The sequence below is a fragment of the Hoplias malabaricus genome, chromosome 15 (assembly GCF_029633855.1).
Source record: "Hoplias malabaricus isolate fHopMal1 chromosome 15, fHopMal1.hap1, whole genome shotgun sequence".
Classification (NCBI taxonomy): domain Eukaryota; kingdom Metazoa; phylum Chordata; class Actinopteri; order Characiformes; family Erythrinidae; genus Hoplias; species Hoplias malabaricus.
The window spans coordinates 19,148,405-19,172,657 of NC_089814.1; the positions used below are offsets into that span (position 1 = coordinate 19,148,405).

The 24,253-nt window shown below is 40.4% G+C and overlaps 2 protein-coding genes across 6 annotated transcripts in view; one reads left to right on the forward strand and one right to left on the reverse strand.

Annotated features, from left to right (window-relative positions):
- Positions 1–156: 156 nt before the first annotated feature.
- nlrc3l1 (NLR family, CARD domain containing 3-like 1) lies at positions 157–7,145 on the reverse strand. 2 transcript variants are annotated; one of them, XM_066646631.1, is made up of 7 exons: positions 6,807–7,145; positions 6,348–6,531; positions 5,036–5,158; positions 4,780–4,872; positions 4,542–4,659; positions 4,118–4,358; positions 157–4,017 (listed from the first exon to the last, which is right to left on the reverse strand). In XM_066646631.1, the coding sequence occupies exons 2-7, from the start codon at positions 6,491–6,493 to the stop codon at positions 2,414–2,416; spliced, it is 2,325 nt and encodes a 774-aa protein (XP_066502728.1). In that variant the 5' UTR covers positions 6,494–6,531; positions 6,807–7,145; the 3' UTR covers positions 157–2,413. The 2 variants fall into 2 exon arrangements, with proteins under 2 accessions (XP_066502728.1, XP_066502727.1); XM_066646630.1 differs by having other exon boundaries at positions 6,348–6,548.
- A 2,917-nt stretch (positions 7,146–10,062) lies between these two features.
- Positions 10,063–24,253, forward strand: part of cnksr2b (connector enhancer of kinase suppressor of Ras 2b) — a 51,909-nt gene continuing 37,718 nt past the window's right edge. For 2 of the 4 annotated variants that reach the window (XM_066645916.1, XM_066645917.1), the window contains exons 1-2: positions 10,063–10,661; positions 23,966–24,129. In XM_066645916.1, the coding sequence (XP_066502013.1) occupies positions 10,598–10,661; positions 23,966–24,129 (228 nt within the window). In that variant the 5' untranslated portion in view covers positions 10,063–10,597. The remainder of the gene's footprint in view (positions 10,662–23,965; positions 24,130–24,253) is intronic. The other 2 variants (XM_066645918.1, XM_066645919.1) reach the window with 1 other exon arrangement.

Consider the following 24,253-nt stretch of genomic DNA (forward strand, 5'->3'; position numbering starts at 1 on the left):
GTACAACTTTATGGGGTGGTTTCCCAGAAAGGGCTTAAGCCTAGTCCTGGACTATAGAGAGTCACCAGCATGTTAGTAATCAAACATTTAAACATTGTGATGGTTTGTCAGAGAAGAGGAAAAAATGAGAGAAATTCATATATCAAGGAAGGGATTTATTTTCTTGAGAAGGTATGACAATCTTAAGCATACCCCATTTTCTCCTTGTGTTTTCCTATGTAGAATAGCAGCTTACAGTAATAGTGCATTCACTGCCATTTCAAAATAAATCAGTATTAAGTAATCAAACCATAAAAATCACACCAGAACTTGAGCCATAAATACATGTAAGATATTCAGTGTCTGAAGTGCAGTATGACTATCCACCTGTCACTCTCGCTCCTGAGAGGAACGAGCTATAGTGTTACACCCAACAACAGCAAGCTAGCCTAGCTCTCTTGCTAATTACTTAGATGTTCCCCGTGCTGAAAATCAAAAGGTGAATATACAGAATACAGATATTAACTGACCTCCTTGCTTAAGATACTTTTTAAAAATAATTTCACCCTGTTCTTCAATGGTCAGGATACCCACATGACCAACAGAGCAGGTATTCATTCATTCATTCGTTCATTCATTATCTGTAACCGCTTATCCAATTCAGGGTCGCGGTGGGTCCAGAGCCTACTTGGAATCATTGGGCGCAAGGCGGGGATACACTCTGGAGGGGGCGCCAGTCCTTCACCAACACAGACACACACACATTCACTCACACACTCACACCTACAGACACTTTTGAGTCGCCAATCCACCTGCAACGTGTGTTTTTGGACTGTGGGAGAAAACCGGAGCACCCGGAGGAAAGCAGGTATTCAGTAGTGTATCATTCTCAGCGCTGTGGTGAAACTGACATCACCAGTGGATCAGACACAGCAGTGCTGCTGGAGTTTTCACACAGCTCATTGTCACTAGACTTACTCCAGACCAACTAAAAATTTCATTCCAACAGTGTTGGCAGTGTTTTGTCATAACCAGTAAAGGACTAGATGACTAACACAAACTGTGCAGCAAGTGTCTCTAACTTGATGGGGTGATTTCCCAGACAGGGCTTAAGCTTAGTCCTGGAATATATTCTCCTTTCAATGAGAAATCACAATACAAAATGCTGTGTAGACCAGGGCTATGCTTAATCCCAGTCTGAGAAACCTCCCCAATATTTACAAGGTGGACTAACAAGGCAGGTGTGTCTAATTATCCACCACCCTAATAATACCTGCCCTTCTGTGTTCCTGACCATTGAGGAACAGTGTGAAAGTATATGGAGACATTAGTTTCAAAATACATGACAAATGTGTATTTTTCACCAATTAGACACAAATTACAAATATGATTCAGTATTCACAAATCAATACATCACAGTCTGTGTCTCACTGACTGCAATTGCAGTTACATTCATGAATACATGCTTTTGGTTTTTATAGATATAATCATTTTTATGTGAAAATGAATGCATAAAGTCATAGTCTCAGATTTAAAATGTATAAGTGTTAAATTAGCATCTGTGGAATACAGTCACTTGCCTGTATTCTGTGACATATTTTTCTTCTTTTACTTTCCTATTGTGGGGTTTTGGATTACTTTAAAGTACTTTATTTGATGACCCTAATCTGTAAAGAAATCAGCAAAGTTCTGCTGGATGTTAACACTGTTATGCCCAATGTTACATTTAGGGCATCATAAGCCTTCAAATACGTTTGACAATTATCACCCACACCTAACTGTCTGTGATATGAAGCTGAATTCAGCGGTTTATGAGTCTTAGACAAAGACAAAACTTCCAGTCCATATTAAATGCTGCTAATTGTTAAGGTGACCCCTGACAGGAAATGAACACATATATGTCAAAGGAAACAGGCCAGTGAGTAGATCCACAAATGCAGATTTAACACTTTATGAATTAATTTTAAACTTGCAAATACACATTTTTTTCACATAACGATGATGTATCTATGAAAATCAAAAACATGTATTCATGAATTTATTTGTAATAGTGCAACTTGCAGACCTTGAGATACTTTTTGTGGAAGAGGGAAAAAATATATGTCAAAATGATATAGCAATTATTAAAACAATAAGTATGTAAACACAGTAGAGGGCAAATTCACATTAAATAAAATGTTGGTGTAACATTTAGTCATTTCTATAGCTTAGCTTATGTGATTATTTTTCTTAAATCAGCACTAATATATATATATATATATATATATATATATATATATATATATATATATATATACCTCAAAGAATGCTAAGGCTATCTGATGTGACTGCACAATGCTACTAAGCAGAAGTCAGTAATAATCAAGACACACAAATAGCAAGGCACAGAGCAATTGCAAACAATGGTTTCCCTTTTCCAATCTACAGAACAAGCTCAGGTGCTTTGAGGGTGAGGAAAAAGTTCATCTAGGCACCTCTGAAGGTTTTCATTCCGTTCAGGATAGTGATTCTCCTTGATCTTCTTTCTGATGTAGCGTGCCGTCTCCTCCCTTGCTTGCACGTTTGACCCCGAGCTGGAAAGAAAGCTCCTAAGCAAATCTTGATTGGAATCTACTGACATGCCCAGGAGAAAACGCAGAAAGATGTCATAGTTAGGACCTTTAGAGTGCAGTGCCTTTTCTAATGCACTTTTATGCAGATCTGCAAGAAAAGGCTCCTTTGAACTTGGAAACATTTTGAACTTTGTGTGATTGTCAATGACATTCTTCCCATTGTTCTTGAAAGACAGGAAAACGTAAAGAGCAGCTAAGTATTCCTGCATAGTCGGATGAACAAAGCAGTCCACTTTCTCCTGATACATGATAAACTTCTCCCTGTAGAACTGTGTGCAGAGGCCTGCAGTGACCACAGCGTCTCGGGCATCCACACCGTAATCTGTCCAGTGATCCTTCTCAATCCTAAACACATTCTTCTCCAGCAACTGGAAAGCCATCTTCCCAAGTTTCATGAGAAACTCCTGATCGCTGGGCACATTTTTGTTTGCCTCTTCTGTCTGGGCGTTTTGCAGTTTCTGGCTACGCATGGCAAGGTTCATGCACAGCAGGTTGGTGTAGTAATGAGTCATTGCTTTGGGCAGCACTGTTCCTGCTGGCAGGCTTTGGAGGTCTTTCTCAAGCAGTTTGCGCACCACCCAGCAGAAAAGTGGCATATGACACATCAAGTAGAGTGTCTTACAGGACTTGATATGAGCAATCACGCTCTCTGCAAGATCTGATTTTTTAATTACCTTTCTGAAATAGGCTTCCCTCTGATCGTTTGTGAATCCACGGACCTCGTGTAATTGGTGGATGTTTTCCGGAGGGATCAAGTTCATTGCCACAGGTCGTGTTGTAACCCACACATAAGCAGAACACAGTAGGTTTCCCCGGATCAAATTTGTGATTAAAATCTTTAATGTCGTTGGCTGATTAGTATCACACCAGTATGCAGTTCTGCGAAAGTCAATGGGAATTATGCAGTCATCCAGGCCATCGCAGATAAACATTACCTGGCAGTCATCAAAGTCAAGGTTTTCCACTTCTTTCATTTCTGGATAGAGCCTGCCGATTAAATCCATGAAGCCAATGTTGTCCTCTGCCATCTGATTCAACTCTTTAAATGGCAGAGGGATTAGAAAGAACACTTCTTGGTGTGCTTTTCCCTCTACCCAGTCTAGAATGAACCTCTGAACTAGATATGATTTACCAATCCCTGGACCACCTTTGGTTAATAAAGTCCTCACATGTTTTGTTTTCACAACTTCAGGGTGAAATATGTAGTCGCAAGAAACCACCTCTTTCTGTCCACGGCTACACTCTCGTAGATCTTCTATCTGCCTTAATTCATGCTCACTGTTTATTGCAGCATTTGGGCCATCTGTAACGTGGAGGTCTGTATACACAGAGTCGAAGAGGGTCTGTTGTCCTTGCTGGGCCAGGCTTTCATAAATGTGCTCATACTTCTTTTTCAGGCTTACTTTCAACTCATAACGGACCTCATCTGCATAAGAGAAAACGATCAATTACAATGTAAAAGAGTACAATTAAATGTCTACATTCCAAAGAAAACAATAACAGAATAGAGTTTTAATTTGCCTTACTTCTTTTACATAGCCCTTGTAGGTAGTCAGCCAGCTTCTTCAAGTTCATTCCTCTTAGAACCAGGAGTGTGATCTTCAGGGACACTTCAATGTCACAGATCTCTAGCATTTTATCTACAACATCAACAATATCCAAGCCATCCAGAGGATCTCGAAAGCATTCAGGGTAATGTTCCCACAAGGTTAGTTTGAATTTTTTTAACTCATCTGCAGTAAGTTTCTGCAAGCAGATTCTGAGTGCCTGAAATGAACAACAAAGTTCTTAAGATATGTGACACAGGAATACAAGAAACTCTCTAATACTAAAACGTTGTTCAGAAAATCCAAACTGTTTGTTGGAGTGTATGTGCAGAAATAAATATTTTTATCCAATTCCCGGGAAACAGATTTCAACAATGAAAAATCATGATAAAATATTTCTCACCTTGAAAGCAAATTCAACAGTAAGGGCAGGGTGCCGTTTCTCATTAGGATCTTTTTGCAATTCTGGTTTAACTTGAGGAGCAGCAGGACTTGGCTGGCTGCAAGATTTTTTGCGTGACCTGTTTTAAAAAAAGTAATCTGATATTACCATAGCTTCATGTGGGAAAATAATCTCTTCAGGATTCAAGAACATAACATGGAACTATATTAGATGCACAAAACCTGACACCTGCACTCACTTTCGTTCAGGCTTTCTCTCGCCTTCCATATCATCATCGCTGTTGATAGAGTAGTTGCTTGATGAGGAATTATCCTCTCTTTGCAGTAGGATCCTGCAGAAAATTTAATATTTAATGCATATGATAATTATAGAAAAAGTCCATACATTTTTCCTCTCTTCTGTAAGTTAAATCACAGAAACTCAAAGGTCCTTCAGTCTACTTCTGTACATTCCCCATGTTTGTGCAAATATTTAGCAAGGGGCAAATAACTTACTTAGCTTCGACACTGGGTTGAAAGTCGTCATCAGCTTCTGTTTCTGACGCACTGAAGCCCCAGTCCTCACTGTGCATTGACACATAGCTTGGTGCAGGCGATGCAGCTCTCTCTACATCAAATCTAAAGAAAATGTTGATCAAAAAAGGAGGAGAACTGAAGGATGTGTGATATCAGGGGAAGATAATATCCATTTTTTGATCCCCCATTAACTCTCAGGGCCCATATGTGAGCCCTGAGAGCTCCTCTTAATCTAATTTAGTTATCTTAGACATGGGTAAACTCTACTCTGAGACTTAAATCACTCAGTTCCACCCAAAAGACTCTTTTTATGTCTTATTTTGTGCAACTTCTATCAAATGGGTAATTAAGTTGCTTTATAGTCCCTGAATGAGGCACTTTTTTGCTTGACAAAATACCCCCCCCCACACACATTTCACCCTAGTCTCAGCTGAATAAGATCTTCAGAGCCTTATAGCTATCTGGTAAATGTCATTGATTTTTCAGCTATGTGTATAGAAGGATTTTTTAATATAGTTTTATGCTTGTTTTAATCAAGCTATTTCTCTTAATTTGGGTTTATGTGAAATAATCTAGAAATCAGTGATGATCCTTAACACAATATCTGTTTGCTTGTCACAGAATAAGAAATGGTATAAATAGACATATCAATATAATACATAATTGTATATAAATCAAACGAGGACACAAAGGTTTTATCTGAAACAGAAGGCGCCTGGATGCAGAAATATGTCAAAACACTGCCAGGACACCCATGCAAGGATAAGTTTGCTCATCAAAATGATGGAAACGCTGGTGTTATCAGAATAAATATCAGGTTGTGTTTTATAGAAACACCTCTCTCAGAGATGTCTCCGCAGTGCAGATTCTTAAAGTACTGCCTCCGTATTCTGCATTTAGGACATTTCAGACACACCCAATGTGTTAAGAAGCACAATGACACCCCATTTTGGATTTGTCTCTAAATACGAATGAGGATTCTGGTGAAAAGTCCTGAACCTGAGTGAGTTTGTGAGTGAGTGAGTTTCAAGCCAGTTCCATGACAGCTGAAAGAAACTGTTTATAACAAATCATCTTTAATCTGTACTCTGTGTCTTTATACACAAGAGCATGCAGAGAATGCTGTCTCAAGACTGGATCAGGGACATTTCTGTAGTTTTTACAAGGATTTTCCAGCAGGTGTCAGGTTTGGAAAGCCAGTAAACAGTCTCCATAACTGCACTACTGTTAGAAAAATGTTGACAATCCTGCACCAGTAGACATTGTCTCCGTCATGTTAATGAGTGGTTACCTCTCTGTGATAGTTCCCCCGATCATGAAGTCCAGAGAGAGTCTCCTCTCTATGATGTTTTCCTCCACCTCATTGCTGTGCTCGCTGCCGAAGGCGGACGCTCCTTGACCGAAGGGGAGACTGTTGTCCGACCCCGCTCGCTCCATTTTCGGGCTTTTAAACTTCCTTTCAGCACGGGACTGTCCTGTGATGGTTCATTGGCTGTCAATAAGTCGTAAAAGTACATAAAACATACACTGATTCAGAACCATTAACAGGCTTAAACGCAAAAACATCGCAGCCTACTAATACCAGAGAAACCTTCTCAATGTCTTACACTTCCGTTAAAAAATAAACAACAGACCACATGTTTTACATATTTAAACCAGTGCATACCCATTTGCATTACCAAGTTCGCCTTTATATGAACCTTAATTAGATCGTCACACCCTATAGAGTTTGATATTCATTATTCCTTACGTTTTCCAGAAATGTTTACTCCTCCATATCGCGCACCTTCTTCTGCCGACGGTGAGCACGCAGACTTGGACAACGCTAATACTCTCCGACAATTCTTCTCTGTTTTAAATGTTTCTCCAACACACCGTTAATCCCACGTAACCGCTGCACTTCCGACAACATTCACAGTCTTTATTTTACCCCCTAACCGACCGTCAGAGGTGAGTCCATCTGAGTAAACACCGAGTTTGTCCTAAATCGCAGTCTAGGCCCAAACTTTACTTTCGTTTCTGTTCGACTGGTATTTCCTGTTTCTCTTAAAGAGACCTCGCCAAAAATGAGTGAAGGGGAACGGAGAGGTTCGTGTGTATGTACACACATATATATATACACACACACACACACACAATAATAGCACAGCAGGTAGCGTCGCAGTCACACAGCTACAGGGACCTGGAGGTTGTGGGTTCGATTCCCGCTACGGGTGACTGTCTGTGAGGAGTTTGGTGTGTTCTCCCCGTGTCCGCGTGGGTTTCCTCCCACAGTCCAAAAACACACGTTGGTAGGTGGATTGGCGACTCAAAAGTGTCTGTAGGTGTGAGTGAATGTGTGTCTGTGTTGCCCTGTGAAGGACTGGCGCCCCCTCCAGGGTGTATTTCTGCCTTGCGCCCAATGATTTCAGGTTGGCTCTGGACCCAGTGCAACCCTTAACTAGGTAAGCGGTTACAGAGAATGAAGGTTTTCTGTCAAATTGTTTAAATGTAAACTATATTGTTAAAATTTGTTCTGCACTAATTAGTGATCCGGAATGGCGCCACTCCCCGCCTTGCACCAGGCTTTGGACCCTAAACTTGATAAATGGTTACAGACTATGAATGAATGAATTAATGATACAACCCACTGTGGCAACAGACCTTGAACTGTACATACATACAGCTTGTATATCCTCTATGCATTTTATAGAACAGAGCAGCTGCACAGGAGCCTGAGATCACCAGTGCTAAACATCAGCCTGTAGGTACACATTACTTGTCTGTGGAGCAGATGAACTGTGTTCTCTGGAGCAGTACAGCTTTCTCCAATACCTTCTGAATAATAACCTACCAATATTAGTGTCTGATCTTGTTCCTCTCATGTGCCTGAGTGCAATCATATCTCTACAGCAATGTTCCAACATCTAGCATAAAACCTTCCATGTTGATAGAATGTTTACAAATTATATTAAGCTTTTATTTTTAACCATATGGACACTTTAAAGATATAGTGTGTTGATAATGTTGAATGTAGTAAATATTTGTGGGTACTCTGTGTCTGAATCATCTTCTGCATTTTTTTTATACACACACACACACACACACACAGGCACAGGCACAGATGGTGGAGAGTCAAGGGTGAATAGTGAAAGACTGATTAGGGCAACAGATCTTGAACCTGTTCTCCCCCTCCTCCTTATAGCCTTGTCTGTGTTCCCAGGCTAGTAAGAATTAAAACATCTGTCGGTGGCACAGACCCTTCTTAACCTCTGACAACAGTGACTAACCCATAGATTAATGTTTAGTTCCCACTGTTAAGTTTCTTTGAAGGCTGAAGTGGAGAACTGAAAGTGAATAATGCTTTTTTTTTTTTTCACAAGCCAAGTCAAGCCACCCATTCATTCATTCATTCATTCGTTCATTTGTTCATCCATTTATTCATCTCTTCATTCATTCATTTACTCATTCATACATTCACTCGTTTATTTGTTCATGCATTCACTCGTTCATTCATTCATTCATCTTCTGAAATATCTCATCCTGATCATTGTCACATGGGTCTGGAATCTTCCTTGGATCACTGGACCCAATGCAGGGACACACCCTGACACCACACACTCACCCAGTCCCCCACACCCGTGGACAATATCGCACAGCCAATCCACAGATTAGCTGGTTTCTGGGGTGTATTTTCAAGGGTTTAGTGAAATAATTAAACCTTATGTGGAGGTTCTTATAATAACTGACTTCCCAAAGATCTCTTTCCCATATGCACACCTTGTTCAGACATTAAGACAACTGTAGAAATGGTGTTGAAGGAGACAAGGATAACATGCCATATAGTTTATTGAACAGCTCATACATGGACAGTTTTCCAAAGACTCAGAAATGTCCCACTTAGTGCTTGCTCACCACACCAGACCAATGGGAGGTAACATCACAGAAAGCCTTTTCCAAAAGAACTCTGCATCTTGAATTGGTTTCATTCATTCTGTCTAGCGAACTGGTAAATGTATGTTGGTAAAAACACATAAAACTGTTCTAAATTAGGTTTGTGAATATGAACCAAACTAGTTTCTCATTGGGGGAATAGGGCTGAGGCTGAGATATACATACACATATAATACTGTGGGTCACCATACAACACAACAACCACCATCTCAGTATACAAATCAATTACACATCTAAACAAAATACAACTGCACACTACATCAGCAAAACATATAACAGAACTAAGTGTAGAAATAGACTCATGGTTGTCTGAAACTACACATAAAAAGACTTCAAAATAAAGTTCAGTAAAGCTGTGCACAGTAACTCTACTGACTTCATTACTCAAGGCTGTTTGAATAGTTTCATGGAAGTGTACGGATCACTGAGCTGTGATTGTGTGGCACAGAAATCTCCAATGGTGAGGAGTTCAACCAGAAACTGGAAAATAAAAAGAGATAGTGAAAGAGAACTTGGCTAACAGGAAACATTACAACAAAAAAAAATTTCAAGGAAACGTTTTTAATCTAATGTTCAGATGTTTTAAGGCATTTTATCATTTCAAATAGTTTTCCTATAAGTTTAAATACAGTGTTTTAAGTTCACAGGTGTTTGGAGGACGTTGTCAGGGCCACAGGTGACGAGAACAAAGAATTGAGACCTGAAAAAGAAGTTTTAGAAAAAAACATAGAGAACCAATGAGGTGCCAGTGTGTGTGTGTGTGTGTGAGAGAGAGAGAGAGAGAGTGAGAGTGAGAGAGAAAGAGAGAGAGAGAGATGAGTTGAGAGAAAGAAAAAAAATCAAGTACTGAGAGGTGTGTGTGAGAGAGAGGGGAAGAAAGAGAGAGTTTGTGATGGACAGAGGGAGAGAGCGAGAGAGATTTTGAGAGAGAGGAATTGCTGAGAGAGAGAGAGATGAGTTGAGAGAAAGAAAAAAAAATCAAGTACTGAGAGAAGTGTGCGTGAGAGAGAGAGAGAGAGAGAGAGAGAGATATGAGTTGAGAGAAAGGAGTTGAGAGAAAGAAAAAAAGAACCAAGTGCTGAAAGAAGTGTGTGTGTGAGAGAGAGAGTTTCTGATGGACAGAGGGAAAGAGCGAGAGAGATTTTGAGAGAGAGGAATTGCTGAGGGACAGAGGGAAAGAGCGAGAGAGAGAGAGAGAGAGAGAGAGAGAGAGAGAGACAGAGAGACAGCGAGAGAGAGTGGCCAACGAGCTGCTGTTTACTCCTGACGTAGCTCCTCTCCTCGAACACCACTGTGGCGGACTCGCGATGTGAATGGAGCGGATGAAGCGGGAGGAGAGAGAGTGGGAGAATGCGGAGAGCTCGTGAGGAATCCGGCGTTGTTGTTGTTGCTGATAAAGATGCTCCAGGTGAAGGTGGGCGCTTTCTGTCAGACACGCGCCGCGCGACGCGCGAGAACCACGCCATGGATGTGATGCTAGAGGGTCGTTTAAGTCGCGCGCGGTTGAGCAGCTGAAGGCTTGCGGTTAAGCGCTTTATCTCGCGCGCCTTTGTTTTTGGGCACTGACCATAAACAGAACAAGAAGGAGGAGGAAAAAAAACTTCCACCATGGCTTTGGTCATGGAACCTGTGAGCAAGTGGACAACGAGCCAGGTGGTGGACTGGATGAAAGGTAAGGCCAGTGGGCGATGTCTCAGAGATGGATTTTTAAAGAGTGCTGAAAGAATTCGTCTCGTGCGTGTTTATAGCGTGTGTGTATATATATGTTACCCTTGGTCGTGTACAGTGGGTTATATGCAAAACCACGTAGCGCAATGTCTCGAGCTGTTACAGCCGTGATCGTGTTGTGTGCTGTGGGTAGGTATTATTCCGCCTCTCCTGGCTGTCAAAACAATACCAAGGCAGACAGCATCGCCCCCCAAAGAGCCCTTACTGTTATTGTATTAATGAACAGGGGTGGGCGAGTGATCACGTGCTCCCATCAGCCACAATGAGTAGTGACGGGTCACGTGCGGAGTGAGTAATCAGCTGGGCCTCCCTCACAGCCGGGGTCTCTCCTAACCCCCCATAGCTGGGTTTCCCAAGCTTCTGGCCACTTTCATTAAACATCTTAAGTGTCTGTCTTAAGTGCAGTGCTTAAGGGACACGTTCAAAATCATCAGTTCATAGGGTCTTTCAGAGCACAGGCTCTATTTACAGACTGGAAGAGGCTAGCGGATCCATTCATTTTCTACTTATACATACTTCTAAAGAGCTCATACGCCGGTCACATTAGGTTAAGACAAAAACACTCTTAAGATATTGTATGGAAGTAACCACTTGTTTTAAACTCCTAGTTCTATTGAGTGTTTTTCCATTACTAACATTCATGACTCATGCTTAACTCCTCATACCCATCCTTCTGAGCTCTACGTAGAACCGCTTGAATGGTGAGTTGGTTCTTTGCATGGTGAAATGGATATTCAGATTAATGGAGAATGTGTTCAGATCATTTTAAGTGCTTCTAGACTGCACCAGAAGAGGCTTTGCTATTGTTATGGAGTTATTGATACCCTTTGTTGGTATTATATAGAACCATTCTCTGCTCTTAAAAGAGGGTTCTTAGTTTTTGCATGGTGAACTGTTTGCACAAAATGTTTAAAATAGTTCTATATAGCACCAAAAAAGGGTTCTTCTGTTGCTATGATGTACAGGTTATACCCTTTTGTTGCTACATAAGACTATTTAATAAATAGTGTTGTATAGATCCATATTAATCTGACCCATTTCAACATAAAAAAAAACCATTTCACCATGCAAATGGTTCTACACACCTAGATAACTTGTGGTTCTAACTAAGAAACCATTTTGTTAAGAGCAGAAAAGTGTTATATAATACCAACAAAGGGTCCATGTCTTCATAACAATAGCAGAAGTCCTAGAAACACTTTAAAAATATGTCCTACAACCATACTGTAGGTGTTTGGTCAAAACTCCATTTTGTTATTTTTTACCTTTTGCATAAGCTGAAAAATTTCCTTTATATTTTTGATGGAGCTGGATGTGCTATCAGAGACCGAGCAGCGGGAGACACAGCTCTCCCTACATGGTCCTTCTGCTCCCAGAGACAGGACAATGGGAGACACAGCTTTCTCTCTCTCCACTATTCGTCTACTACAGACAGAGCTGTGGGAGCTCTCTCTCCGCAGCTCCTGTGCTTCCAGAAACGGAGTAGTATAGTCAGCCTGCAGGATCAGAATGAGCTGCGAATGTACAAATTGTGCTGCCAAAGACACATGTTTGCTTCTTTTTATGTTTAATTTATTTCTTTTTCTGAACTCCTGAACTGAGATTACATAATTGATTGAGACATTCGGCTTAATTCAAAGAGTAAGTGCATGTCTTTTGCAAAGGACCACAGGTGTGATTGGACCCGTAAATTGCGAAAAACTCTGTGTGACGTCACACTTAACAAGCAGATAGACATTTGTACAGTTAATGAATGTTTCATGCTGTGTGATGTTAAAAGATGGGAATAGTCATGCACTAGTTATTGTTGTTATTGAACAGAAACGAGATGGGACTTGTTTGTGTGAGACAGAATTTTATAGCTCTACACTGGCACCACTGGCGGAGTGACATGTTACAGTAAACTTAAAGAGGCATAAACCAGACAGCAGTCATTTCAGAACAGATGTTCTCATGCTTGTAGCCCCTAAAGCTGGAACATGCAGCATCATGGTTCTCTTTCTGTTCTTCTCCTCTGGGTCACAATTACAACAGTAACAGAGCCTGTTGCTTTCAAGTAATTCACTCCCTCGTGTGAATGAAGTGGATCAATACCTCATTCCTCTCAGAGACAGCTCAGGGATTCTTCCCTTGCTCTGCTGCTTTGTTACTGGTGTGTGTTGTGTGTGTGTCTGTGAGTGCAAAAATATGGTACTGTGAAAAAGTCAGAGACCACACATCATGTATTATATTTCCAGACAAATCATGCTTTAAATGCAAATAAATCATATTTCAGGATATAATTCTGAGATTCGATGAAAGAGAACACACTTGCCAAGGGGGGTGTGGGATTTGAATTTAATTAAATAATAAAAAAAAAAGATAAATAGAGAAAATGGGTCACCTAACATCCATTCAGGGCTTGGTAGACAACCAACACCATCTGAAAAAAATTCAAAGGCTGATATTCTAAAAAGGATATAAAACAGAAAAAGAACATCTATTGCAAATCATGGAGGAAGCTGGAAGTGTTCTCACAAACTTGCACTGGTATCCCCAGAACCCAGAATATATTGTAGTGTCGTAGTTTAAGCTGTGTTTGTGTCAGATTCAATGTGCTGTGTTTGAGTGGATAAACAGTGTGCTGGGTCTTGTTATGGATTACAGCTTTACTTGAATGTGTTTATTCGTGTTCTCATGCCTCTGCTGCTCACACATGCGCTCATATCGATTTTAAAGCTTCTCTTATAGAGGACACCCCTATGCTGTGACTCATTAGTCTGGCCCGTGGGCTGCTTCACACTGATTTTTTTGCTTTAGTTTGTGCTTGAGGAGCTTAAGCTTATGAAACAGAAGCTGTGAGGATTGAAGAATGTTGATCACTGTCTGACAGAAAAAAGTGAGAAAAGGAGAGAGGAGTCTGTACAGATGAATGCTGCATTTCAATGGGAGAACAGGTGTATGTGTTCTCATACTTTCTCACTGATGGCACAGATTCAATAAGGCCTCAGACTCTCGAGACCTCTGTATTCACTCTTAAAAATAAAGGTGCTACAAAAGATTCTTTAAGCAGTGCCATATAAGAACCATTTTTGGTTCCATGAAGAACTATTTTTGCAGTTCCACTGGTCTACAGTCAAGTGCTGAGGGTGCTTTATATTCCATTTAATCTCATGTTTTACTAAAAAGGTGCTAAAACTGCTCATGCGAAAGTAAGTGCCTGAACAATTGGTGCACCTTAAAGTAGCTGAAAAATTGTTGTTTACAAACCTTTGAACATAAAGTAATAAATATTTCAGACAATGATATATTATATTATGATTATCAGAGAATGGTGGCTAATTACTGGATGCGTCAGAATGTACTATATCATCACTGTCCATAGAATATATTGTACCTCATTTGTTTCCTATTTTCATTTTTTCATTTGAACACAGATAATCTACTCTTTACACTGTGTGAAAATTTTGGAGATGCATGTAGGATTATGTAATTTTGTGTGTGTGAGTGAGAGAGAGAGAGAATTCTGAGGCCCCTGTGGTGAGGCAGGCTGTTGGTAGGTGTTCGGTAGCTTGTGGCTGTGTGCTTATCAGAGCCTTATAATCAGTAGTGTGTGTAAAATTTCCTTCAGATGCACAATGCACATGCATGCTTGGTCACGTTGCCATACATTCTCCTACAGTTCTTCTTATATACGAGCATATAGCCTGGTATTACTGACATTTCTGAGGATTGCAGCCTCAGGCTTGTGTATAGTGTTATGAAGGAAAATATCCTGTATTGCATGCCTCTGTGTACAGTAATCTTAATCCATACTGGTTTTGGTGTATGACTCCTGACAGCTGTCTAGATTTTTGCCGCATGTTGCGTGCAGCATCTGTTCTTGCATTTCTACATCCATTGCTTCAGCCATGCCCACAGGGCGTGTTGTGAGGCTACTGCCATTCCATTAATATGTGGAATATTTTTTGGCACATTTTCCGGGAATATTTCACACATTGCTCTTAGGATTCCTGCTCCATTGCTGCAGTTATTCTGCTGATGTTTTAGTTTGAATGTGAATGCCTTAGAGGGCGTTGAGGAGATTTGATCACCAACAAATGCCTGTACAGCACATTCTCTGACAGACCGCATGGACCCCTGAACACGGGGGACCATTTGGGCCATGTCTTGACCTATTTTTTTAACATGGGTCATAGAGCTGTCACTTGCCTTTTGCTGCATCCATCTCAATATATCGCAGCATATCGTATACAAAAAGAGCATATGAAAGAGTTTAGAGACCCCTGTCAGAATGGCTGATAGATTTATTTTGCAGTTAAATCATCTACAGTGATCAAACTTGAATTTAATATTTTTGGCTGTAAAGTTAAGTGCCTAAAATCTGTAATTCCTTTTTAACAAACTGGAAAAAGAAAACATTCAATTTAAAATTTGCCAAAACTTTAAAACATGCCACATTAAGTTTTACTTTTGTTTTCCAATATGTTAAACTTATAAGAAACTTATAAGACTTATAATATATTTTCAAATTATTAAATATGTAGATTTTACAATTATGTTGTTTGTGTTCTCTCTGTGAGTTTCCTCCTAGTGCTCCGGTTTCCTCCCACAGTCTAAAAACACATGTTGGTAGGTGGATTGGTGACTCAAAAATGTCCATAGGTGTGTGTGTGTGTGTGTGTGTGTGTGTTGCCCTATGAAGGACTGGTGCCCCTCCTGGGTGTTTTCCTGCTTTTGCGTCCCATGATTCCAGGTAGGCTCCAGACCCACCGTGACCCTGAACTGGATAAGCAGTTACAGATACCGAAAGAATTATTTAATTATGTTGTTTGCACCATTAGATAGTGTTATCCAAGTTAAAGGTACATTAGGTAAGGTTTGAAGTTTTTGCTCTTGGGCCCCCCCCCAGTGTAATTCATTTTTACAGCACTATACAGAAATATCAGTGGGGACGTAGGTGGTGGATCCTTACCCTCTTCCGAAAGTTATATAGGGCAGTTTCTGCAGTTCTAGCAGCAACAGAAGCTCTATTCTCCCTATTACAAACCAGCGGAGCGTCACATTTATTTTAAAGCTGAAATGTTAAGGTAAAAAGCCAACACAACACTCATTGTGTCTTGTGAGATCATTCGGCTATAATTATTATTACTGGTGCATAAACAAATACAGGATTGATATCAGTATGAGCCAAGGATCAAGATACAGTCCGAGTCAGAAAAGGGAAACTGTTATGAAGCCATATTGATTCTCTGCTGATTGGAACTGAACCAATCAGTTGGTTCTCTGAAATCAGTGACAACACCCTATGTCATAACACCCTAAGAATAGAATAGGTTAATCTTGGTCACAGCAGGCTTCAGTTTCAGACTGAAACCAGGGAATATATAAGTGTGAAACTGCAAACATTTTCTGTTCTCAAAGCAAGACATTTTAAGCTGCAGGACTGATAATTATTCCACTGTGGTCAAATTAGGTCAGTGGCTTTTTAAAAATCTCAAACACTTAAAACCACACTATGAGTCACTGAATGGTTCTAATGGCAAATCTGCAAGTGCTTTTTGTTCTAAATATGCAATGTACATCATCAATGGTGTTGCCCTCTATATAAATGTACTTAGTACAGCTTAATTAAATATTTAAAACATAAACATTAAAAGGTAAACAAAACATATTTTAACATACATTTTAAGCAGTATCTTTAGTTGTAGACTTTTTAAAAAATGCAAATAATTCAAATTAGCCCCAATAAACTCAGCTATATTACAGTCTCAGAATGAAGCCGTTCATGCTTCATAAAATGGGTTCCCTGTATGGAGCAGCCATGTTTACTTTGTTTAGTAGATAATCTCTACTATATTCAGGCCACAAGGTGTTCGTATGATGGTTTCATAACATGAAAAATCATTGGAGAAAATACCTGATCTCTCCATTAAATAGGGATCTTGATGCAAACCTGAATCTTTGCATGTGTATCTGAATCGAAATCTGATTTATGGAAAACTAACTGAAGGACAGTCCAATCTCGTGTGACCTTAGGCAGCAGGTGAGAAGACAGGAGAGATTAAGGTGAAATGACAGAGAGATCGGATACGGAGGCAGCGAGGGAGGAAGAGATTAAAAGAGACTCAGATGGCTTGGATGCGGATGTACCAACAACAGCAGATCGGCTTTCATTGTGACTTTATGAAAAGTTAAGCCTCACTGTGACTCATCGCATTTCAGAAAAACAGAAAACACTCACATTGTTTTCCGACTTGGCGGCGAATCTCTGGAGTGGAACCTGCTTCCTGCAGAGAGCAGAGGAATGAAGAAATAGTGATGGGCTCAGAGGATTTTGTGTCTTAGATTAGAAAACAGTCCTCACACAGCTGAAATGTTTGAAATTGTTTGAATGGAAATTAGTGCATCTGAAATCTCAGTGGATGCAGACTTTACTCAGTGAAAAAAGTGTGTGTTTGTGTGTGTGTGTGTGTGTTTATAAGGAATATATCTGTTTACACAATTATATTGTGGAGACTTTGCTCCTTTTTTGGGAATACTTACCTGTATTTCACAATGTAAATGATTATATTCTGAGGTAAAGACATATTTTAAGGTTTGGGGTAGAGTTAGGCTAGTAGTACATATGGACAAGTATGTCTCCACCAAATAAGTTAAAGATTGCATAATATCCCCACAGTGCATGAAAACAAACTTGTTTCTGTCTGTGTGTCTGTCTGTCTCTATGTCTGGGTATGTGTGTGTGTGTGTGTTGGGCCCCCTTTAGCATGTCCCCATCATTAGCATACAGCTTTGTACCGCTGCCCCAAGGGCCTCCTATGGCCAAAGAGACCCTTCTCTATAGCAGGAGAGCCCCTGTGACCTTCCCACAACGCACCTCTCCACCCCTCTGCTGCATCCTGTGACTCACTTTCCAACCTCCCCCCCACTGAAGAGGCCCCTGGCATTCTGGGGAGAACAAAGATGATAAATATAGGAGAGGCAGCACAGTGGCATTCCAATAGGGCCCTGATTAAATGCATGTTTTACTAAACTGTATTATGATGATAATAATGGGCAACAGTCCCATGTGCTTTCACTGTGTCCATGCACCATTTAGTCACTGCTGATAAAGCATTCTATAACTCCTGCAGATTCTTCCACATTCTCTCTCTGTTTGGTCTTCTGCCTAAAACATCAGGACCCAGAGCTCTGGCTCTGGCTTATAATCATTATGGCCAATGATTTATATTGGGATATATGGGCATGGATTAGTTCATGAATCTACATGAAACTATATCTGCATCTAAAAATGTTTGCCTTCAGAGATATGCCCATGCTGCACTGCCCTAAATTCAGCTTCAGTCTATAGCTCCACCAACAACAGCAACAACCTGACTCCACCTCTTCTATATACACCATCTGTTTCTACTAGGTTGCTAGCGGGATAAAGTCAGGGACAGATGTAGCAGATGTTTGTATTCACATATACAGCTCCTCCAGGTAAAGTCTGGAAACTGTCTGGGTTACCATGCATGTGTGAAAGATGCTTCAGAGACATGCTAGTCTATTTCACTCTATAAATGCTGTAGCTATAGCTCCACCCACAACTCCAAGCAACTGATTTATTGTGATTTACTGACTACTGCTCTTACACAAGTGCTGCAAAGTGGTGCAGGAGGTACCAGGGACCTGGAGGTTATGGGTTCGAGTCCCGCTCTGGGTAACTGGCTGGTGTGTTCTCCCTGTGTCCACGTGGGTTTCCTCCGGGTGCTCTGGTTTCCTCCCGCAGTCCAAAAACACACGTTGCTAGGTGGACTGGTGACTCGAAAGTGTCCGTAGGTGTCAATGTATGAGTGAATGTGTGTCACCCTGTGAAGGACTGACACCCCTCCAGGGTGTGTTCCTGCCTTGCCCCCAGTGTCTCCGGGTAGGCTGAGAGTGTAGAAATTCCACTGAATTTTGGGATTGTTACTTATTAACAGGGATTTACTGTAAAGTGTTAAGAATGGACATGAGCTTCCAAAATTCACAGCAAAATACAATAACATACTGTATTTAAAACCATAATTTTTTAACATGTCCTGATCTACTTTAAAATGACAGAAAATGTTTAGACTGTAGTCAGACAGTGCTTTAAAAATAAAAATGTACTAAAGCTGGGAGGTATGGTGGTGCAGCAGGTCACTGTCATGGTCCAAGAGCACACATTGTTAGGTGGATTGGCGACTCAGAAGTGTCCATGGGTGTGAGTGAATATGTGAGTGTGTGTCGCCCTGTGAAGGACTGGCTCCCCAGTGATTCCCGGGTAGGCTCTGGACCCACCGCGACCCAGAACTGGATAAGCGGTTACAGACAATGAATGTATGAATGAATGTAATCTAAGAACTCCAAATTATGTTCAGTGACTTTGAGGTTTGGACTCTGGGCCAGCCAATTCACTTGTTTGACAACTTGATTTTCAGTTTCACACACTGTCAGGGCCATAACTTGATAAATATATAGAGTGTATAAAGATAGAACAGAGTAATAGAAAATATGTTTTTATGTCTTGATAATGGAATATTTTATTTGTGTTATAAACTTGTGTTTATGTCCCTGAAGCCTAATACTGGTGTGCCCTGTTTTGAAAGATATACTGATCTTTTTTCACCACTGCCTTAGCGTAAATATCCCTCTCAGAGTCCAGGCCAAAGCTTCCAATCCCTCTTTCAGTTCTGGGTCAGTGTAGATGCCAGATCTGCGATTTGGGACAGCTCTGGTTTTTTGGGTTAAGGGCTCAAATGGACCAGGTCCTAATCTGCCTTTGGACTGCTATATGTACAAATATTAAACAAGCCTCCATTTGCTTATCACTCACTCACACTGTCTTACTCTCTCCTCTTTCGTTATGGGTGTTTTTGAAAGGGATTTGTGACCTAGATTGACATAACACACTCTTGTATGTGATTTTTAGTGCTACTTAATCAGCAGCTACAATTACCAGCAGCAAATAATGCCCTTTTAATCAATGAGCCCCCTGTTTGTGTAAAGTGGCTCACTGTGAGGGGCCTTGTATCTCTCTCTCTCTCTCTCTCTCTCTCTCTCCCTCTCTCTCTCTCTCTCTCTCTCTCTCTCTCTCCCTCTCTCTCTCTCTCTCTCTCTCTCTATCTCTCTAGGGATTAGCTCATCTGCTTATAAAGTGCTTGTTAATGAACTGCTTAAAGTAGGAATGTCTGGGGTCTGTTGTAGGAGTATTATGTTAAAAAGAAATTTTGGGCATTGTATATTCAGTACATAGTGTGTAAATTAGTACATTTCTGTGGAATATTTTCTTAGGGATTTGCAGGTATGTATTTTGCTAACAGCCTTAAAATTATTATTCTAATTTCTAAGTTAAAAAAATATATATATATTCTTCTTTGACAGTGTTTGATATGCACATGTTTTATTTTGAGATATATATATATATATATATATATATTTCATAAGAATCTAGCCAGCTATATAATGCAATTGGTGCATTTATCTAAAAGCGCAGTTAAGGATTATTTTCAAACCTGTCCCACACTTGTCAAGCATTACTGAATGAGCAATCCAGCCCAAACAACACAAATCCATCTGTGAATAGGGCTTTGATGCAGGTCTTTGATGCTGCCAAAAAGCGTTGATTATTTGTTGACTTATTTGTCTATTCAGGCATAAATCATATATACACAGGCCTTGCTTCTTTTTTTTCCAGTTGATAATGAGGTTCTAATCAAAGTGGTTTGTCCTGATGTGGTTTCTATAGCAACATACAGTGGCAGGCTGTGACGATAGCTTTTTTCTACATTTTTACATTTTTTTTGGGTCGAGTTAAGATAAAGCCCAGGCGAAAGGGGGACTGATTTGTTAAGCCCCCAGATCAGATGCAAAGCCAAAGAAACCCTCCCTTTCAGCTTCTTATCATTCTGTTGCTAACTCAACTTTCTTCTTCACGCTCCATTAGGGGCTACATACAGCCAGAGATTAAGTAGCAGATCTGAGCAACGATTAGAGCCATACGAGCCTTGTTCTACATCTTCCTCTTTTTGTTTGAAAATTTAGGGACAGATAAGGGAAGAAAGGCAGAAAATATCCATGGGTGAGGAGAAGTACCAAGGGTTTGGGACAATTGACAAGGAGAAGGAGGGAGAATTGACAGAAGAGAGTAAAAGATGGAAAGAGAAGGTAGGAATATTGGGCAAAATGACAAGAGGAAGACTGGATTGACTGACAGTGTTTGGGCTGATATTCACATACAGAGTGACAGTTATAGGTGGGCGGATTGGTGCTATTGATAGCATAAATCCTGACGCTTTCTTTGGAGAACTGATTCACACATAAAATATCAGTGCCAAGTGTTTAAGGCCTTGGAAGTCTAGACTTTTATCCTCATTTGGTCCCAGTCTAGATTAAGTGTCTATAACAACTGTGTGATGATCACTCTTGCAGATGGGTTAGAGTAAGAGCTTATATAAAGACACTTGCCCTAACTTCAGTTTTTACTCATGTAATGATGTAATTATGAAGGAAGTATTTAAAACCCTTTGTTTAACAACAGTGCTGCTAAAGAACAGTTAATGTATTGCCCATCTGTAGCGCTACCAAGAAATGCCAGTACACCAAGATTCTCCTGTGCCTAAATCAGATCAGCACAGCTTTTCATTATCATCTTATCTGCCGTGTATATAATGCGCCTGGAACCGATCAGAGTAGTTGTTTCGCTGTGCTGCTGGCTGTGTGTGGGAATGAAGCGTATGTGTGGGGTGTGTAAATATAGCTCTGTTTAGTGATGCTGTCCTTTTTTTATTCGTCGTGTCTAGGAAGGGGGGAAAAACACAGGAGGGTCAGCTTATGGAAAGTGGGTGTTATGTGTTTCCTTGACAACCGTGAGCTTCTACCAAACACGTCTACCCTTAACCGTAACAATAGTCCCTCAAATCCATGGGTGTGTCCAAGACAGTGGGACAATTTCACCAAGTGTGTATGTGTGTGTAGTTTTCTACTCACTAAATGAAGAATGTTTGAACAGCTGTGTGATAACATATTCCCATCTCCTCCTGCCATGTCCATTGGAATATGTAGAGATATTACGTGTAGATATTATTCAACACACTCTCCTATCTCATACGTGTGAATATAAACGTTTTTTGCAAGTTCACATTTACATTTACACGTCCCACGGCGGCGATAACAGCCAGTAGAGGCACTGTAAATGAAAGGCTCCAAAAGAGGAGTCCCTGGAGAGGCCTAGGAGAGCCAGGTCTTTGAGAGTGTTCAAACAGCAGAAAGCCCCTGTCTTTCAGTATTATTTTAATTTACTTGTGAAAGTGGAAATAGACCCTAACCCTAGTCCCATTCATGTCCGTCAAAAATTTTGAGTCTACCTTAAAACGTTTAAAACCTTTTAAACTTGCTTTAGTGGTCTAAAATGGTCAAAAAGATATTTTTATACACTTAATAAATAAATAAATAGAAACAATAATACAGTATACATTTTATATGCCCCATCAGTGTATGCCTATGCGTCCACTTCAAAATTCCACTTTAATTAAAAAATAAAACCAAATTTAACACATTTCTATTAATTTTCTAAAAGTATATTTTCCAATACACTTTCTCTATACACTTTAAAAACAAATAATAATATCCTATTTTTTTTATAAGCACCATTCATGTCCACCTTAAAAATTCACAATTTAAACCAATATTAAACCTTGAAATCTGCTTTACAGTTTTCGCAACACAACTCGAATAAAAACTGATATTTAATTAGGGTTCAAGCATGCAGTACGTCCAAACTCCCTATTTAGTGCACATCACAGATAATAAAACTAATAATACAGACAGTAATTAGACACTTAGTAATTAGGAAACTTGAATCGTATAGCTCACTAAAATAATTGTCAACATAAAACACACAACGTGAGTGCACCGTTATGACCGACCCTACGGAGGGTGTAAGGGAGACATTTGGGATTCGGCCTTGGCTTCGATGCTCTATCTTCCGTCCCCACACACTCTCTCTCTCACTCTATCTCTTGTTCCTTTTACATTTATCACAATGGTAATAAATAAGTAAATAAAACACATCTACATATATACTTAGCGATATGTTGAGTACAGCATCCTGATCGATCGTCCGTTTTACTTGGCTCTAAGGTATCCTTGGTATACAGACCAAAACACGTGCTGAGCTACACGTACTTGACTGAATGCAGAGTAGTGTAGATGTACACGTGTGTTGTTGGCTAGGCTGGGATAAAAGAGTGTTGAGCTGAGCTGGTTAATCATTTTCAGTGCTAGAGGCAGATTTCATTCATTCATTATCTGTAACCGCTTATCCAGTTCAGGGTCGCGGTGGGTCCAGAGCCTACCTGGAATCATTGCGCACAAGGCGGGAATACACCCTGGAGGGGCGCCAGTCCTTCACAGGGCAACACACACTCATCCACTCACTCATTCACACCTACGGACACTTTCGAGTCGCCAATCCACCTACCAATGTGTGTTTTTGGAGTGTGTGAGGAAACCGGAGCACCCGGAAGAAACCCACGTGGACACGGGGAGAACACACCAAACTCCTCACAGACAGTAAATCGAACCCACAACCTCCAGGTCCCTGAAGCTGTGTGACTGCAACACTACCTGCTGCACTACCGCCTGGCAGATTTCATGATTGTATAAAATGCTATCATTATAGTACAGCATACGGTGGCGTCCAGAGACTGCAAACACACCTGAGTAAATGTATGTTCACTGTCCAAAGAAAAACAAGTTTTTCCATTTTTGTGGATTTTTAGTTTGCTACTTTTTACATTGAAGAGTAAGAAGGTTTTGGCCTGCTCCTGTAAAGTGGCTGTTTTGGAGATACATGTTTTTCACTGGACAGCGACGATACACTTTGTAAAAAAAAAAAAATCTTCTTCAAACAAAGGATGTTATATGGTACATTTTCCCCACCTGCTTTCTGCTTTAACTGCCTCTTGTACCATGAGAAATTTTTCTACTAGATATTTAGCCACAAGTGGCACAAATGCCACTAAGACAAAATAATAAATGGAGCTCCTTACTCCGGAGAACAAAGTTTCACTGCTCCACAGACCAAATGTGCATGGTGCATGTGTGATTATCTGCAACAATTCAAGAGTATCCCATTTCCTTTCATGATTTGTATCTGTAGAGATACTACAAGCTGTATGTGCACAAATGAATGTCTGTGTCCAAAATGTCTTTAATGTGGCTTTATGCTTTATAAAATATATGCTATATGATTCATCACAGGTCTGGACGACTGTCTGCAGCAGTACATTAAAAACTTTGAGCAGGAGAAAGTGGGTGGAGAGCAGTTGCTACGCATCACACACCAGGAGCTGGAGGACCTTGGTGTATCCCGTATTGGTCACCAGGAACTCATTCTCGAGGCTGTAGACCTGCTGTGTGCACTGGTGAGCACACACACACACACACACACACACACACACACACACACACACACACAAAACGTATAATTTAACATACTAGTGCAGGCTTTGATCTTCAATTCAGGCCATTTGCATGTGAAATGAATTG

Coding starts and splice junctions, on each gene's coding strand:
- nlrc3l1 (XM_066646631.1), bottom strand. CDS start 6,493: ATGGAGCGAGCGGGGTCGGACAACAGTCTCCCCTTCGGTCAAGGAGCG. Junction 5,159..6,347: donor GGGGGAACTATCACAGAGAG/GTAACCACTCAT, acceptor CATTTTCTTTAG/ATTTGATGTAGAGAGAGCTG. Junction 4,660..4,779: donor GAGAGAAAGCCTGAACGAAA/GTGAGTGCAGGT, acceptor TTTTTAAAACAG/GTCACGCAAAAAATCTTGCA.